Here is a 19,402-nt window from a genome sequence, read left to right as displayed (position 1 = left end):
CACGTGTGCCCAATAGTCCCGCGAAGCACCAAAGCAGGTTACTTTGTAACTAAACATGGCCTCCCGTTGTAAATAGAGTCCCGTTGAACCACCGAATGCATGCCGATCACAACTGGACAGAAAAACTCAATTCAGGGTCTCCTAAATAATTTGCACGGATGCATGGAATATCACGTGTGCCTGATAGTCCCGCAAAGCACCAAACCAGGTTATTTTGAAACCTAACACGGCAGCTCTGCACAACACGGTCTCTCGTTGTAAACACAGTCTAGTTGTACCATCGAATGCATGCCGATCACAACTGGACAGAAAAATTCGCCGCACAAATTGTCATAACAAAGGACAACGGGCACGTCTTGTAAAAGCCGCATTAGAGCACCAACTGGTGTCCATAGACCCACGCATGAGATATCACAAACGGGGTAATTAGCTATTAAAACCAGTCTGCACATAAACGCCCAACTTAGTTTTTTCAACCCCATTTTTTATCCAATAGATCAACAAAGAAGCCAGTAAATATTCAAAAGACCTACACAGTACAACTCCAAAAGGAAAGGGAAGGTACGTGAAGCCATAATTAAAGGAAAAATGTAAGGTTACAACTTCATTAAACACGGAATATATAGCGTCAGAAAGCTGACAGTGACACAGAAATATTTCCCTTGTATTTTTACAGGTAAAAGATAGCGCAAGCAACTCTTATCTGACAGCACGTAAGTTCCCCTTTTTAAACCAGTCTTTTAATCAAACAATTAAGTGAATGCTCAGAAAATTAACAGAGTACACTTAAAAACCACTTTAATATCACATTCCTTTATGACAAAAATATATTATTGATTTTTTCAGAAAAAGATGTCCCATGGAATAATAACCAAGCCCTGATGAAGACCTTAGAAAGGCAATAAAAAGGTCCATAGCAGGAAAGGTCGAAACGCGTCGGCTAACAGAACGTGAAAATATATTGGGGATAAAACCATACAATAACGCCCCGTGAAGAGCCAAACTCAAATATCTAGTCAACGCTCTCTAGCTTCAATTTGGGAAAATATATTTTTCTCTAATTACACTCTAGGACCAAACCAATCATATAACGTGGAGGCAATAATGACTTTATATGCCACTCTATCTAACAAAGAGGATATCTGAGTACTGTTTCGATTTATGTATCAATTTTGCACATTTATGTACGTCGTTATAATGTTTTGTTGGAAAAGTGAAATTTATTTCATTGTCACACTGAGAAATTTATATTTGTGATATATATGTGTTTTGTTGTCACACTGTATTGTCGAAAAAGTGAATATTTGGAGATTTATGTTTGTCACATTGAGAAAGTGTTCACCAAATCAACTAAAGATATGAAATTATATTCAACTCGCAGTCAATAAATAGATCTGCTGAGATCAAAGTGATATTGTGATCCATGGTGTCAGAGGTATTTACTGTTATATAAGTATTACCCAGATTCCGGCCTCTGAAAACCTTATTGAATCCCCCCTCATATTATATACTCGCCTTTTGAGTAGGCACCAAGCCTACAAGGGTTCAGGTAGAACCACTTACCTAGAAGAACTCAAAAACTCCCGTCACCTAGTTACAAGAGATATAGTAGTGACGAAAAACTTGTGAACACGTCAATGTGGTGATGTAATCCCGCACACCACAGAAACAAACATCCTAGTGGAACTTACACACACGAACACAAGGCGCCCAGTCACTACAGCTTTTAAGCCAAACGGGCCAAATGATAGAACCAAAAACTCTGAGTATCAGAGAGGAAGATATCGAAGAACTTCTAAAACGTCCATCTACATTCAATCTAGGCAACAATTCCACAAACGTTGCCCAACAATCAGAATTAGAAAAAATAACAAGACTAAAGAAAAAACAAATAAGGACAGCTCTACACGGCGAAGTCCTCTTGGAACATCTACGAGCCGGTACAATACCATCCGGGCTTCAAGTCAAAAACATACCGGTTATATTTACAGACGTACCTGAATACCTGGAAGGATTTAGCCACATAGGAACCAAATGCTCTAGAGACTGGATGTTTCACTCCATCAAAACAGCAGAACGATTAAGCCAAAGGGAGCTAGAACTAATTAAAGAACTGGAAGAGGCTTTTCTTACAAACACAGCAATAGAAAACGCACAAGCGTTATTGTCTAAATTGGAAAAGGAAAACGCAACTTTAAAAAAAAACACAGAAGATGCCAAAAGAATAAAACTCCAAAAAGACATAACCAACTTTGCTGAAACTAGAGTTTACCCCTATCTGGAGAAAGAATTCTACAAACAACCCCAAAACACCGTAGCACTGAGAACATACGGAGGGAGGAGCAAGAGACGTTTCCTCACATTCTCCGACGGCACATCATCCTCTGGAACATCGAGTGAAAGTGAGGGGTCGTTTACACCCAGAAATAACCAACAAAGACCATTTTACCAGCCTGCTCCTTTTTTAGACAGAGGAAGCAATCGACCACGAGGCAGGTCACGAGCCAACAGATGGTTCAACCCCCACCCAAACCAATACCAGGGGGAGATCACCACCCGGAGGAACGTGTATCGGTGGTAACGAGAGAACAAGACTGTATTTATCATCTATCGGATTACATCTTAAATACGGATGAAATTCAAGTATTACAAAAGGGTCTATCATTCATTCCCACAGTGAAACCAGACATGATCCAAACCAAGATGGAAATAATCCAACTGTTTCGTAAAATGAGGTTAAAAATCTTTTTTTCCGAAAACGAATCAACGGCATCACGAAATTTTTCAGGCTTGAAAAATCCCTCCACTTTTTTCCCAAGTACCAACAACATGCCTACAGAACTCATAACCTTTGAAAAAAATGTACTACGAGACCTGAACATTCTTGAGAAAAAGAAAACTTTCACTAAATGGAACCTCACCAAAGATGAAAATAAGGCATTGGAACAACTAAAAGCAAACACAAACCTTATCATAAAGCCGGCAGATAAAGGGGGTGGAATTGTCATCTGGCCCCGAGAAAAATACGAGTTAGAAGTAGAGCGCCAACTAGCCGATCCCAGATATTATCGGAAGACAAAAGAAGACTGGAACAGAAAAATCACGGACAAACTCACTCCAATCATACACATTGGAGAGGAAGAAGGATGGCTATCCAAAAAAGAAGCAGAATTTTTAATAAACAAGAACCCCCGGACACCTTTAATGTATGTTCTCCCCAAGGTGCATAAAGATTCTCATAATCCACCAGGCCGCCCGATTATTTCGGGAGTTAACTCTATTCTTGAAAGACCGGCAAAATATGTGGACACCTTTTTAAAACCTTTAGTCTGCAGTATTCCCAGCTACATTAAAGACACGACGCAAGCCATCAATTTTTTGGAGGATTTCCCGTTTGAAGAGGAAAAAGAACTCTTGGTTACCCTTGATATTGTGAGTTTATACTCCAACATCCCCCAAGAAGCAGGTCTGGAAGCCATGCAAATTTTCTTGGACAAACGCAGTAGGCCACACAACGTACCCACCATCTATTTAATACAACTAGCGGAAATATGTCTGAAGCACAATTTTTTCACCTTTAATGATATTCAATTCCTCCAGATTATGGGCACCGCGATGGGTTGTCCATTTGCCCCAGAGATGGCCATAATGTTTATGGCCCTCTATGAAGAGAAATGGATTTTCAACAATAACCCACACGACGGCCATATCAAAATATGGCGTCGTTACATCGATGATGTGTTTTTATTGTGGAGAGGCAACAAACAACAACTTGAGAATTTCGTGACTTGACTGAATGATAGAAATCCGAACATTCAATTCACCGTCAGTCACAGCAACGTGGAAATGAATTTCTTGGACCTCCTTATCAAACACGAAGAGGGACACATTTATACAACACTGTACACAAAAACTACTGATAGAAACACCTTCCTGCATTTCTCCAGCTTTCATCAAAGAAATTTACGAGAGAACCTACCCTTTAGCCAGTTCTTAAGGATTAGGCGAAACTGCACCAAAAGAGAAGACTACTTCAAGAACGCAACAACATTACTAGAGAAACTGGTGGAGAGAAATTACCCAAAAAAACTACTGAAAAGAGCGCTGAAGCGAGCATGGTACACGCCACGAGATGCGCTTCTCACCACCATGAAAGAGGAAAAAACCACACCACTTGTATGTGTCACCACCTTCTCAGGTCAGACCACAGAAATGCAAAAAATCATCAGGAAAAACTGGCACACAATAAACAGTATACCATCTTTCACACAGATTCCAATATTTGCCCTGAAGAAAAATATGAGCATCAGAGAGAAGTTGGTACGAGCAAATACGACCATAAGGCAACCACAAATCAATCTACGATCCATGCTCTCACTTCCGCCCATAAAAGGACACAAAAAATGTGGCAATTGCACTTCCTGCGACAGCACCATAGAAGGAACTAGATTCACGTATGGAGAAAAATACATCAAACATGAAGACTTCACAAACTGTAATACCCACAATGTGGTATACTGTATCACCTGTCCATGTCCATTGGCTTACATTGGGAAGACTACACAACCAATCAAAAATCGCATTTCCCAACATCGATCCAGGATAAAATGTAAAGTACTGACCGCCCCCATGGTCAATCACTGCATTGAAAAAAACCACAGCCCGAAAGACCTTAAATGGACAGTCCTCCGCCACATACGAGGGACCAACATTGATGCAATCCTATCCAAAAGTGAAGCAAAAATGATTATGTTTCTGGGAACCATTGTTAACGGAATGAATGAAATGACAGAATTAACACATATCACCTAGAAGGAGAATAACATAAAATTCCTCTCTGAGAAGCGGAGTTGAAGGTTCATCTCAGACACCCCGTACCTTCCCCGAACCAAAAGAACAAAAAGACGATAGTGACAAGGTTTTTATGAAAACTTCAAGGATAAGTCTAGAAGTGCAACGAAGGGCGAAAATGCAAACTAAAAATTGAACATATGGATATCCACAAAGAACAAGCAAGACACCCTGCGAAGGGCGCCCTTGAAACAGCGACAAAGAAGGGTCAATTTCAAAGGCAAATTCGAAGGTCCTCAATTGAGAAATCAAGCAACCGGTGGGCAGTAAAGAAGCCACTATATTGCACATAACATCAGACAGCAAGGAACATCAAAACAAATCCCACACCAGCAGAACCCCCACACAGGACACCGCGACCAAAAACGATAGCGAGGACAATTCGGAGTTGTCAATAAATTACACGAAGAAAAAAGCAGCCGCAGAAGCAGGAACAAAGCGTTGCCATAACAACGCAACGCATACGTGGTGACGTCATGGCAACCATAAAACGCTTCCTATCAACACCGACTTCCGAGAAAGGAAGCGCTTGAACGACGAAGGACAGAGACGAAGAGTACAGAGGAGAGGAAACAACCCTGACCGACAAAGAGCCAAACCGGTATGAACAATACTTGTAACGATTTAATTCGGAGACTCCTAAATAACTTGCACGGATGCATGGAATATCACGTGTGCCCAATAGTCCCGCGAAGCACCAAAGCAGGTTACTTTGTAACTAAACATGGCCTCCCGTTGTAAATAGAGTCCCGTTGAACCACCGAATGCATGCCGATCACAACTGGACAGAAAAACTCAATTCAGGGTCTCCTAAATAATTTGCACGGATGCATGGAATATCACGTGTGCCTGATAGTCCCGCAAAGCACCAAACCAGGTTATTTTGAAACCTAACACGGCAGCTCTGCACAACACGGTCTCTCGTTGTAAACACAGTCTAGTTGTACCATCGAATGCATGCCGATCACAACTGGACAGAAAAATTCGCCGCACAAATTGTCATAACAAAGGACAACGGGCACGTCTTGTAAAAGCCGCATTAGAGCACCAACTGGTGTCCATAGACCCACGCATGAGATATCACAAACGGGGTAATTAGCTATTAAAACCAGTCTGCACATAAACGCCCAACTTAGTTTTTTCAACCCCATTTTTTATCCAATAGATCAACAAAGAAGCCAGTAAATATTCAAAAGACCTACACAGTACAACTCCAAAAGGAAAGGGAAGGTACGTGAAGCCATAATTAAAGGAAAAATGTAAGGTTACAACTTCATTAAACACGGAATATATAGCGTCAGAAAGCTGACAGTGACACAGAAATATTTCCCTTGTATTTTTACAGGTAAAAGATAGCGCAAGCAACTCTTATCTGACAGCACGTAAGTTCCCCTTTTTAAACCAGTCTTTTAATCAAACAATTAAGTGAATGCTCAGAAAATTAACAGAGTACACTTAAAAACCACTTTAATATCACATTCCTTTATGACAAAAATATATTATTGATTTTTTCAGAAAAAGATGTCCCATGGAATAATAACCAAGCCCTGATGAAGACCTTAGAAAGGCAATAAAAAGGTCCATAGCAGGAAAGGTCGAAACGCGTCGGCTAACAGAACGTGAAAATATATTGGGGATAAAACCATACAATAACGCCCCGTGAAGAGCCAAACTCAAATATCTAGTCAACGCTCTCTAGCTTCAATTTGGGAAAATATATTTTTCTCTAATTACACTCTAGGACCAAACCAATCATATAACGTGGAGGCAATAATGACTTTATATGCCACTCTATCTAACAAAGAGGATATCTGAGTACTGTTTCGATTTATGTATCAATTTTGCACATTTATGTACGTCGTTATAATGTTTTGTTGGAAAAGTGAAATTTATTTCATTGTCACACTGAGAAATTTATATTTGTGATATATATGTGTTTTGTTGTCACACTGTATTGTCGAAAAAGTGAATATTTGGAGATTTATGTTTGTCACATTGAGAAAGTGTTCACCAAATCAACTAAAGATATGAAATTATATTCAACTCGCAGTCAATAAATAGATCTGCTGAGATCAAAGTGATATTGTGATCCATGGTGTCAGAGGTATTTACTGTTATATAAGTATTACCCAGATTCCGGCCTCTGAAAACCTTATTGAATCCCCCCTCATATTATATACTCGTCTTCGGCTGTGGGCAGTATTGGAAAAACTTGGTCTCCCCAAAGAAACTTTGACACTGGTTATGCGACTGCACGAGTCCAACTACGCTAGGATCCAGTGGGGTGGGCCAGGAGAGGTTACTCCCGAGTTCCCGGTTGAGCGTGGTGTGCGCCAAGGCTGTACCATGGCACCCACGCTCTTCTCATTATACATTAACGGGATAGTTGATCACATGCTTTGTGTAAACACTGATGCCCCAAGGTTGGCTGGAGTTACCAATCCAATATTGATGTTTGCAGACGATACGCTCATTATATCCAAAACTTCGAGTGGTTTGCAAAGAGCCCTGCGCGTGTTCGATGATTTTTGTCTCGACCATGGTCTGGAGGTTAACGTGGCTAAAACAAAATTCATGGCCTTTAACCCCCATCCTAGTTTTCGCGGGAAAAAGGTATTCATGAATGGGCAGCCACTTGAGATGGTTAACAACTTCACGTACCTTGGTATGCACATAGCAAACAATAACAAATGGCGCAAGCATATTGAAATGGCCACCTTGCGATTTAAACAGTTATCTGGTGCCCTAAGTTGGGAATTAATTAAATCTTTCACAAAACCAATAAACCCTGTGCTACAAGTTTAGGAAGCCAAGGCCCTAAGCTCTGTGCTTTATGGGGCAGAGTTATGGGGTTTTGATCAGTTAGCATCCTTATCCAGTGTCGAACATAAATTCTTCCGAAGTATAACTGGTCTTCCCCAGAGCACTCCTCTGATTCCTCTTAGGTATGAGTTAGGTAGGAGGTCTATTCTAGATATTGCAAAACTTCGACCTTTTTTATACTGGCGGAGACTCTGGACTACTCCTGAGCTCTCCCACTACGCTAACGGTCTTATGGACATTATAAAATCAGATGTGTTCCATAAAATCGGATGGCTGAAGAACCTTCATGAGATACTGAAAGACATGGGTATGGAGGGGTTATGGAGTGACCCGGCGGCCGCTCTGTTTCCATCAAAAAGATCCCTTAAAATGGCATATTGGGAAAGAGTCGAATTCCAGGCATGGAGTAGAGCTTCCGGGATGTCTGGTTGTTACCTAGAGGCTAAAATTACTCCTGCGCTAGAACCATACTGGGATCTGGTTGCTAACGTTGGTGACAGGAAACTTTTATTCCAGTTCAGAGCTGGTTCTTTGCCTCTTCGGTCTCTGTCTGGAAAATGGGCTAGGGCTCAGGAGAAATCATGCCCTGTTTGTAGGGTACAAACAGAAACAATTGCCCACTTTCTGTTTGTCTGCCCGGCATTTATTATCCCAAGGCGTGTTTGGCTCTCTCCCATGTGTAAGATCCTAGGTACCAGGAGCAGTGCTGTGGCACTACGAATTTTGCGCACTAGCTCCTTAACAATTATTTCTGTGGCCCTAGCTAAATATCTGGGATGGGCGTGGTCTCTACGGCGAAAAGCGATTAAGCACACCCTAGAAGTCCCCTAAATTAAAATTCGGGCTCAGGTCTTTTTTTTGCTTCAAGATTTGTTTTATAATCTAGTGATTAATATATTATTGTAGTCCGTGAGTCCTTTTAACTATCTTCATCCTTTCGTCAGTAATTTGACTTGTTTAATGTTTTTTTTAAAATAACTTTTAATGTATTTATTGATGTCTTGTACTTTGTGACACAAAAATATTATGCTCTTCGTTTTATGTATGTGTCTTTTATGATTCATTTTAAATCGAATAAAGACTGATGATGATGATATATATATATATATATATATATATATATATATATATATATATATATATATATTCATACAGTCATACATTGCTTAGCAGCTATTGACATGGTTACAATACACATATAAATGTTTTCATATGCAGCAGGCCCTGTAGTTACAAATCCTAACGATGAAGTCCTCTTCTGTGTTTAAGGCCTATCTACCCCATCATCTCTCGTAAGGGCAGTGGGTTATAATGTTAAAAGAATGTAAACAAGAACAGATATGGTGTCCAATAGTTAATCTGATTTCCCTTCTACATCGTGTGGCTCCACACAATATAGAAGCAATGTAGCACAGTAAGATACATACGCGATATGATGAGTCCAGACGCAGCAGAGTTCAGACTGAGAAATACGCATTTCACCACCCCTATTATAAGGCGCTTCTTTTTTAATACCTTTATTTTCAGTTTCAAGACAGAAAGAACATGACTAGCAAAATAGTGGACAAGGTGAAGAGGAGGAGAGAGGGTGGCCGTATAAGTAAATAGATCCTTATTACATTTCGTCGGCTGCGTTGGATTATAATTATAGAGATGCTAGTTCGTTGTTGCATTTGTGACATTTGAAAACATAGTTTGCAGCACATACAGAGTCCAAGTTTATATGGCAGAGCTGTCTATTTGTTAATGTATCATTTCAAAGGTTTTGAGTCTGCTGGCCCATTGGGATGTCTGAGAATGCCCAATTTCCTGATTACATCAGTTTGATATCTTCATTGTGGAAGTCCACTTTGGTCTTTGGTGACACATATTTGGAAGAGACTACAAATCGAGTTGTATTTGCAACATTATGAACTGTTGCAGCAAGTCTCTCCATTGCAAGCTGATTCCTGAGCTTGGACCATGATAACTGCCGGGAAGGTGAAGTAGTCCAGAACACTGATATTGGATTCAGACACATTACATCGTAAGGACTGGGCTGAGGAGTAGAATCAGAGGAATGGCATTATCGGTAAATAATCGAAGGATCATGAACTCACCACTTCTTCGATCCAGACCTTAGGTCATAAGGGTATATACCAAAGCAGGCAAGACTGGCATCAATCGCTCATCAAAGTAACCATCAGAAATGGCAAAGTCCAGTCACAAAGAAGGCAGGAGCACTCTCAGAAGGCCAAGAAACTCCCAAGTGCCAGTGCAAAAGAAAGCCAACAAAAACTAGAAGCCAAAAAAGTAGAGGGCAAAACTTGCGCAACCTGAGGAACAACGACCCAGACTTAGGGAACATGTGCAAAAAAGGTCATAAGCAGCAACAAGAGTGCCAAAGAAGCCAAATACCACAGCAATAAGTAAATCTCCACTGGTGATGCAGGTCAGGATCCAGAAGTGACCAAAAGACACCATCACAAAGACCCTACAGCTAAACAGGCACTTCCCAGCTCAAGCAAAAACGAGAGCCCATGGAAGAGAATGTCACCGAGCCCCATCAACATGGGAAGGCAGGAACAATAACCCCAAATGAGCAGCCCAGATACAAGACACGAAATAAAGAGTCCCAGAAGAAACTCAACTTGAAGCACCCTTGGTGAAGCCAGAAGCTGGCACTATATCACACCCAAAACAGGGCACAAGCACATAGGAATGGGCAAGTTACCAAAGGGGAATCCAAAAGCAGTGCTAACATTCGCCAACAAGACAGCAGAACAGCAAATCAGTTTCCAAACATAAAAAGTTATAACACAGTCCAAAGGAAAACACATGCCATGGTTAAAAAAAAACCTCTATAGTCCCTAGGATTAAAGTCTGATGAGGATCAGATCTCTAGGCACAACTCCTCTTCAGCTTCAACCCCGCCAAGAGGTTTGAAGGCAAGAACGATGGGTTGTCCTACAATCTGCCGACTTAGAATCTGTCCCTTCCACCACTCCTCTCACCACTTTTGTCCTGGGGTCCAGCTGGAGAACGTAGAGGACGGCGCTTCCTAGTAACACCAGGGACAGTGCCTCTCGATGGAACTTTGACAATGCCCCCTGGGCGGATACCATAACTGTTGGTACTTATCTCGGAGCCCGAGCAACCTTGGCCGATGCCCGGTGGAGCTGTCCTATGCAGCTATAGAGGTTATTTTGGCTCTGGTTCCCCCCTCGGCCGACACCTACCCAGCCGGACATCTGACATTGTTTTTCTTGTCGCAACGTTGTGTTTCCTTCCCTCCCCACATCTCATGTTTTTGTTTTCTCCTATGTCCTTACTTGAAACCTGTAATTGATGTAACTATGTAACCTGTAACGCTCTGATCCTCATGTAAAGCGCTCTGATACCTCCGGGTCTAGCCAGCGCTATATACAACTTTGCAATTAAATAAATAGGGGAAGTACACCAGCACAAAGGGCAAGACCTAGCTTGGCACTTAAGGAAATAATCAGAGAAGACTCAATACAAGCACAAGCAAGGTGCACCTACCAACGCCAGAACAAAGACAAGCCCAGTCAAGTGTAGAATCTCCACAATACAAGGAAGATGGGCCAAGAAATACTACATAACCTGAAACAAGGAACCAAAAGCCACATCCAACAGCTGATGCAGCCCCTGCCAAATGCCAAACTTGGACCACCAGGTAAAGCATGTGATCAGACCATACACAAAAAGGGGGAGAAAGGGGACTGTAGACCTCAACAAGGCACATAACAGCAGGCAAAGCAGCAACAGGGAAATCAAGCTCCCACCCCAACTAGGATCAGAGGTGTGGAACTACCAGAATCTAGGTCGAACAAGCCCAACAAAAAATAAAGCAGCAACCGGAATAAGCATTTCTAGGAAATCATATGCACTATGTTTGATGGGTCAATAGACAGTATGGAGCACTGAACTCCAGAGAAGCCACTAAAGGCAAAAAAGAAGGATTCATCAAAACATGTTGGGTGGAGCAAAGGAGGAAGTCTCCCCCTACAGCAAAGACCTAGCAAGCAGCACAGACCTTAAAGGGCAGGATCATCAAACAAGGCACCAATAAACCTATGATACTTCAGGAGCAGGAGGCAGCCACAAAGGACAAAAGCAGAGCCACAGAACCCTTTCAAAAGAATTGTAACAGAGAAGGTGGGGGTGTTGAAGGACAAAGAGGAAAAAGGCTAAGACATGGCAGCCCACACCATCCAATGCACCCAGTGGCAAACAGCAAAATAAGAAGGAGGGAGGCCAGCAAAAATAAAAGCCAGCAAGATTGTCCAAAGGGCTAGAAATCAATACTCCAAGACCAGCAAAGGGCATGATGTACAAGGTGAGCAAGCATCACATCAAAAAGGATACGAGCATCCAACTCCAAGAATGAGGACACCATTCTGCAGATCCACAAAGAGGAAGGAGAGAGACAACGGCAAGTCCCACATCTGAGTTCCAGACAGTGCCCTGTACGACAGTTAGGTTTAGAAGAAAAGGTTTTGCAAGAGCAGGGAATAACCCAGAGCAAACCAACCTGCAAAAATAAATTAACACAAGTCTGGCAAGCCCACCAAAGAGCAAGGGGATCACCCCCATCAGGGTAAATTGTCCCAAGAAAGGTCAACTTCCAAGAAGAAGTCCATAGAACTGGCCATTACCAAGCCACATGCCAAATAAGCATGGAGAGCAAAACCCACTTAAACAGAAGCTCCAGTGTAAGAACCAATAAAACTGAGGAGCCACAGTGACCCAACCCAGCCCTCCTCCCACTCCTCCAGGCGCAAATAACCCATACAAAAGAAAGAAGAGGTGCTAGCCTGGTGTACCATTACAAAACCCTTCACAGGTTATACACAGTTAGAGGTTAGAAGTAGAACAGATCTTCCACAAAACCCCAAGATCAACCTCAACTGCAAGGGTGTGATTGAGTCGAAGCCAAAGCAAGAAGACAGAAGCACTCACCAGCAGTGAAGGGAAAAAGCCAAATCTACAAGGAGAAATCAGAGAGAATGCAATCCACAAGCACGATGCCCAAGAGGGAGCAAGTGCAGACGTTAACAGAAAGCCAATCAGTGCACCATGCATCACCAAAACAAAAGCACTTAGATCCTGGGCCACGGCATATCAAAACTTGATATCAGCACGGTGAACCTCAGAAATACAAACATCACCCAAAGAATGGGAAGAGGAGTGCCACACTGGAAGGAGTGGTCCCACTCATATGATGTCTTATTTGCAAAAAAGCCTTGAGGCCAAAAGAAGCAAAGGAGCAACTCATGCATAGGATGCCAACCCAAGCAAAATACACAACAAGGTGTCTTGGTCAACCCACACACCAAAGTAAAGGGTTGGGCTTGTAGGGTAGAACATGAAAGATGCAACAAGCAGACAAATCCCTATTCCACAAGCACTTGGTCAACCAGTAATGCGTGCAGTGCAGGGCACAAGGAACAGGACCATCACTAATGTTCAACTCTAAAAACAACAAGAAAAAGGGATGGTAGTAAGTCAGCTGAGTCCAGGAAAATGAAGTCAGGATACATGTCCTAAAAAGCTCAAGTCCAACAGGTGCACCTGAAGGTGGTCAAACCCAGCAAACTCCCCAGTCCAGCAGTGTAAACCCAATCCTACCCCACACCTACAGAGAGGCAAGTAGTGACAAGCCAAACATCAGAACCAGACCACAAAAACCACCAACAAGCCCAGAAAAGAGGTAAGGGGCGCAGAGCCAGACATGAAACAGGGATATGCAGCACATATTCAGTAATCCCCAGTCGAGCATAGAGAATAGTTGGAAGCACAAGACCAGCAATGGAAACAGCGTTTACAACACTGTTCTTACCCCGCAGGTAGGTAACAACATGGTTGTTACAACGACCGTGTTGTTACCACGCGTGCTTTTACAACGGAAGTTGTTTCTACGACTTGCGCTAGGTGGCGTGCAACAACAGGGAATATGTTGGATTTTAAATCCAACACATTCCCTGCTGTTGCGCTAACTGGAGTAGGAATAGTAATTTATACTATTCCTAAGTCCAGCGCGCCATCTGCTGCAAGTCATAGAAACGACTTGCGTTGTAATGACCGCATGGTAACAACGCGGTCATTGTAACAACCGCGTTGTTACCTACCGCGATGTAATATGTGCCGTTGTAACGTCACATATTCGGCCAGCACACATCCCAGCAGCAGAAAAGGTGGGGTATGCAACTTTATCCTAGTGAAGGTGCCATGTTGTAAGCTATCAAGGACAAATATCAGAACCGGTACCACATGGGCCAGGGTTGCACATAACCACGGGACCGGGAGGCAGGGTACATATCCGGCAAGACCCAAGGCCAGCAGAGAGCATGGGGTAAACTCAATCTAGCCTCACGCACAAGGACATATGAGGGGCAAACACCTGTCTATCAGTGTAGGGGCCTCAGTACTGCACAAAGGGTAGGAATACCATAGGTCCCGAACCCAGTAGGATTACTTAGAAGAGGGCTTAGGCTCACCCCCTGAGTCATGCAGTATAAACAGTCATTCAGTGTTGCAAAGCATCACCATGCAGAACAACGCTAACACCCAAAACCATAAGTTAGGGGCGAAGAGCAGGATCAAACATCTTAAGAGCATCACAAAGCCCCAAAAAAGCCAAGCAGGTCAACTGGGTCACACAAACGCCAAAATGAGGTGCACAGAAGAGAGTGGAAATCCCAAGTCCAGCCCGTACCCCAGGAAGAAAATAAAGGGAAATGCGGCACTCCCCTTTCCTCCAGAAAAGGGACTTCAACAGACAGGCACACGCCAGTCGCAAGCCCAGCAGAGAGCACACACAAGAAAGGTCCACACCCAGTCTCTCTTGCCTGGGTGAGACTGGTCACTTCCAACAACACCCTTGGTGCGGCGTTCCCATATATTATCCTTTTACGCCTGTTTCACTTTTCGTACCTTTCTTTTTTCATCACACTTAAGACCTTGGGCACACAGCATACCCAACTGTTTTTTTCTCCTTCGCTCACGTGCGTTTCTTAGTTTTGCTAAATGTTTTTATGCCTCAGAAAGGGTTTTCCATCAGAATGGCGTGGGCGCTCTCAGTGCCAGCATAAAACAGGCTGTGAACCAGACAGTGAGTTAGGAATTCAGCAAAGGTCAGGAAAACAATCCGGTCCACAGAAACGCATGAAAAGCCTGAACAAGACCCCCTTGCAGAGACAGGAGACACATGATAACGGCCTCTCAAAGGAGACAGACATAACAGGAGGTTTCTGAGTAGAGGGGGTCCAATATTGTCTTTAGGTAGGCTGTGGGTGGCTAACTCCAGATGGTAGACACACCTCATGATGCAGGAAGCAAATTATGAGAAGGTAATGAAATTTAAGTTGATTGAGGGGCCAAATTGCGAGCTATAAAATGTCAATGGAGAGAATAACTGTATATTGGAAACATGGCATTCATAGTCATGAATGCCAGGATTTACATATGTTTTTTCTTGCTTTTGCAAATGTTTTGTTTTTCTTTATTTTGATTTATTTTGAAAATTGAGCTTGTCATCCCACAACAAAGTGGAATAAAGTTTGGTTCTCATGATGATCAACAAACATACAACATAATCTCTCCTGATATTCATGGTACACAAGTCTTTCTCACACACATTCGTTGTTTATGTCTGGAAAAGCCTTACTTTGTTTTATTTTCCAGAGGATTGAAAACCTCAGGACTACATTTTTGTTCAGTGAATTTACTGATTTTGCTTGAAGTCAAGCCTAAGCTTGGACCTACATACTCAGTTTTGTTTCAATTTAGTTAACAGAACACTTACCTCTTGTAGTGATTCTGAGATGTTTGAAAAGACGTGACCCCAAAAATGTAGATCAATACCGGGGGACCTACTATCAAGCACCGTGGGAAGCTAAAAGACAGAATAAATAACAGAGACAGGCATTTATATCAATAATCTATAACATTTTCAATTCAATTCTTTTAAGAGAAAGACTTTGATCATTGTGAAAACAAATTGTCATCGGCGAAGCTCTCAATAGATGTGAGTTTTAAATTTCTTTGCGTTTTTAATAGCTTTAACTTATTATAATGGTGAGATTACATTTGTAACCTGCAGAAAAAACGAAACCAAAGTTGCAACCTTAAATATTTTCTTTGGACCTTATCTATCACCCACCATGCCTATAAACATCATCAGTGAAACTTGCTCCATTAACATTTTCAATTTGATTTTTTATTTATTTTTTGTTTATTTAAGATTGATAATTAACCATTTAAACTTTACAACATCAGTAAATTCAGTTTACAGTTCCAAGAATGACGTCAATGTATTTCAACATATCCAAAATAAAGGATCTATCCCTATTATTATTTAAAGGGCATAAAATATACTTTATAGATGTTTTAATTGATATGAGCAGTGGTCCATGTCCCAGCCCTGACATTACTATTTGCAAACTCCTACAACCGTAGAATGTAGGGTATAATTTGCAATTCCTGATTCATAAAGCCAACACAATCTCTATTCCTGGGGAACAAAGGCCCATGCTCCATTAGTTTCAAGCAACATGAGGTGCTAAATGTGGTATCTTAAATGTTAGTGGCCACATTAGAAATGTATAATATTTAAAAGTTTAAGGGCTTGCCTACCAGACAGTGCAAGCTGTCTGAATGCAAAAGACCTATTGTGAATTTAGTAAGGGCTTATACCACCCACAGTTTACAACTAGTTGGCTCATCGTCACTATAATTAGCTTGTTTCTTCTTCAAAGGCTTGACTTCCTCTTCATGTGTCTCTTCCTCTGCTGGGACATAACCTCTTCACCACCCTTTTGATTGGCTGATTTGTATTCTTCCACTGTTCACTTTTAGGGAACTATGTCTTTCTTTTTGGTTAAGTACTCCATGAGAGTGCATGTGTTTTCTAGCTCTCTGCCACTTGGGCTTTTCTCCGTGCCAAATACTGTCCTGGGCTCCATGTCGCTACCTCACGTGCTACTCGTTTTATGTACTTCTCACCCAAAGTCCCCTACATCCCAAGCTCCATGATGCTCTCTCCCTCATGTGTTTCTCCCCCTGCACTGTGTTGCTATCGCCCTCCTGCGGTGCTTTCTCTGTCCCTCCTGTGCTCCTCCCCATCAAACTCCCCCACCCACGTCCTCCCAGTTGTTTTCTTCATTGTGTGTTTCTTCCCCCATCCCCTTGCTGCTCTCTCTGTCTCATGCTGCTTTTACCTAACTCTCCCCATCAGCTCCGTCCACCTGCTCCTCTGTTGCCACCCCAACCCTATTGCTCTTTTTTATTTGTATTTAGCACTGTCATTCTGATTTTTTTTTACATGTTTTTATTTACTAATCCAAGTGTTGTCCACCATCTTGGATCATTAAGTATAAAAAAGGAAAATTGCATTTGCGACATTCTGTATGTGTGCACATGTGCCTATAGAATGACGCGACAGGCAACAGCAGTAGCATCATTGCGCCTTTGTCTTCTTTTTTTCTTTACCTCTGCTGTGCATTTGCATTTTGCTCTTTCAGGAGGGTGCACATCATCATCAAAATGCATTGGTACAGCCTATGGACAAAAAGGTGAGACCTACTGGCTTTGCCAGTTATTCTTAGATTTGGTTTGTGATGGTAAGCTTTTTAATATACCAGCTAGGCTGGTTCAGTACACAGCATTGGCGTATCTACCGTGTTGCTTTTGGCATTGTGTGTTTTTCAGCAGAGACCCAAACTTTTTTTTTTACTTTGTTTATTATACTTAGGTAGACATACAGCAGATATTAAGAATAACCACAGTTTAGACAAGCAAAACAATTATGAATTACTTTTCATTGTTCAGTTCAAACCAATAGTGGCCCATTACAATTCTTCACCATTTTCATCCGATTAGAGGTCCAAACTTGATCTGTATCATGTTTACAAGCAGCCCCTAAATTGTAATCCCTGCACCAAAAACCCTGTTTGCGCAGGGATCACAATTATAAGTAGTGCGATGTTTCTCGTGTCTCATAATTGCCACCAGGGGCAATAAAGACAGCAGCGTTTGTTAATCTCTGGCGGGTTAAGCTGTCAGAATTTAACAAGGGGGACAGCCATGCTTTTTACTGAGACATGTGGATTTTTATGTGATAAACACCAAAATCCTTATGTTAATCCCCAGAAACTCAGAATATGGGATTATTACCACATCTGATATTTCTGAAAACTTAATTGTCAGACTTTTACTGAATGTGATTATTATCATATCCATTAGGGCCTACTGGTAACTAGATTGATGCCTAGAGCCCTCGCTGGACTTGATTTGCAGCTCCAGCCAATTAAGTACTACTGCGCCGTCAGAACGTCACTTTTTCGACGTTCCGGCGGCGCAATGTGCCACTGGCATATTTATAAGGCCATGTCGCCGACAACCTCACGAAGTGGATCAGCAACTGCGCGGACGAACTCGCCCCGCTGAGGACCCCGCCCAGCAGACCCGGCAGCAAGAAAGCCCCGTGGTTCACCGACGAACTCAAGAGCTCCAAGAAGAACTGCCGAGCCCTCGAGAAAGTCTGGAGAAGGGATCCTACACCGGACAACAGAACCACCTTCAAGCTGGCCACCCGGAAGCACCACCAGCTGATCCGCGCCGCCAAGAAAACTGCTTTCAAGGACCGGCTGGACAACAACGCACACAACTACAAGGAACTCTTCAACATCGTGAAAGAGCTATCCAACCCCAGCGCAGGAAACAACGACATCACCCCATCGCAAGACCTCTGCAACTCCCTCGCTTCATACTTCCACAACAAGATCGCTGACATACACAACAGCTTCAACAACCAACCATCGCACACCAAGCCCGAACAACCACCCCTCACCACCACCCTCCACGCCTGGACCCCGATCAGCACCGAAGACACCATCCGCACGATGAACTGCATCCACTCCGGGTCACCGACCGACCCCTGCCCTCACCACGTCTTCAACAAGGCTGACGCTGTCATCGCACCCCACCTGCGAGACATCATCAACACATCCTTCGACACCGCCACCTTCCCTGAGAGCTGGAAGCACGCCGAACTCAGCGCTCTACTCAAGAAACCCACAGCGGACCCCACCGAACTCAAGAACTACCGCCCCATCTCGCTCCTCCCGTTCCCAGCCAAAGTCATCGAGAAGACCGTCAACAAGCAGATGGCCACCTTCCTCGAGACGAATGGATCCCTCGACCCCTCACAGTCCGGCTTCCGAGCCAATCACAGCACCGAGACCGCCCTCATCGCCGCCACCGATGACATTCGAGCCCTGATGGACAACGGAGAAACAGCGGCCCTCATCCTCCTAGACCTCTCCGCAGCATTCGACACTGTCTGCCACCGCACCCTAGTACAGCGCCTCAGCAACGTCGGAATCCAGGACAAGGCGCTGGAATGGATCATCTCCTTCCTCGACGGAAGAACACAGAGAGTCCGTCTACCACCGTACAAGTCAGAGGCCACCGAAGTCATCTGCGGCGTCCCTCAAGGATCCTCACTGAGCCCCACCCTCTTCAACGTCTACATGAACCCCTCGCGGCCATCGCACGCCAACACAACCTCAACATAATCTCCTACGCCGACGACACCCAGCTGATCCTCTCCCTGACCAACGACCCCGCCGCCGCCAGAGCCAACCTGCACGAAGGGATGAAAGAGGTAGCCGAGTGGATGACGACCAGCCGCCTGAAACTGAACTCGGACAAGACGGAGGTCCTC

The 19,402-nt window shown here is 43.2% G+C and overlaps 1 protein-coding gene across 2 annotated transcripts in view; it reads right to left on the bottom strand.

Annotated features, from left to right (window-relative positions):
- The window catches only part of ABCA4 (ATP binding cassette subfamily A member 4), a 1,118,748-nt gene that overhangs the window by 739,422 nt on the left and 359,924 nt on the right, over positions 1 to 19,402 (bottom strand). For both annotated transcript variants that reach the window (XM_085601480.1, XM_085601481.1), the window contains exon 8: positions 15,482 to 15,571. In XM_085601480.1, the coding sequence (XP_085457606.1) occupies positions 15,482 to 15,571 (90 nt within the window). The remainder of the gene's footprint in view (positions 1 to 15,481; positions 15,572 to 19,402) is intronic.

The sequence above is a fragment of the Triturus cristatus genome, chromosome 4_2 (genome assembly GCF_964204655.1).
Source record: "Triturus cristatus chromosome 4_2, aTriCri1.1, whole genome shotgun sequence".
NCBI classification, from domain to species: Eukaryota; Metazoa; Chordata; class Amphibia; order Caudata; family Salamandridae; genus Triturus; species Triturus cristatus.
The sequence above is the reverse complement of the archived record's forward strand: the minus strand, read 5'-3'. Positions and strand labels throughout refer to the sequence as shown.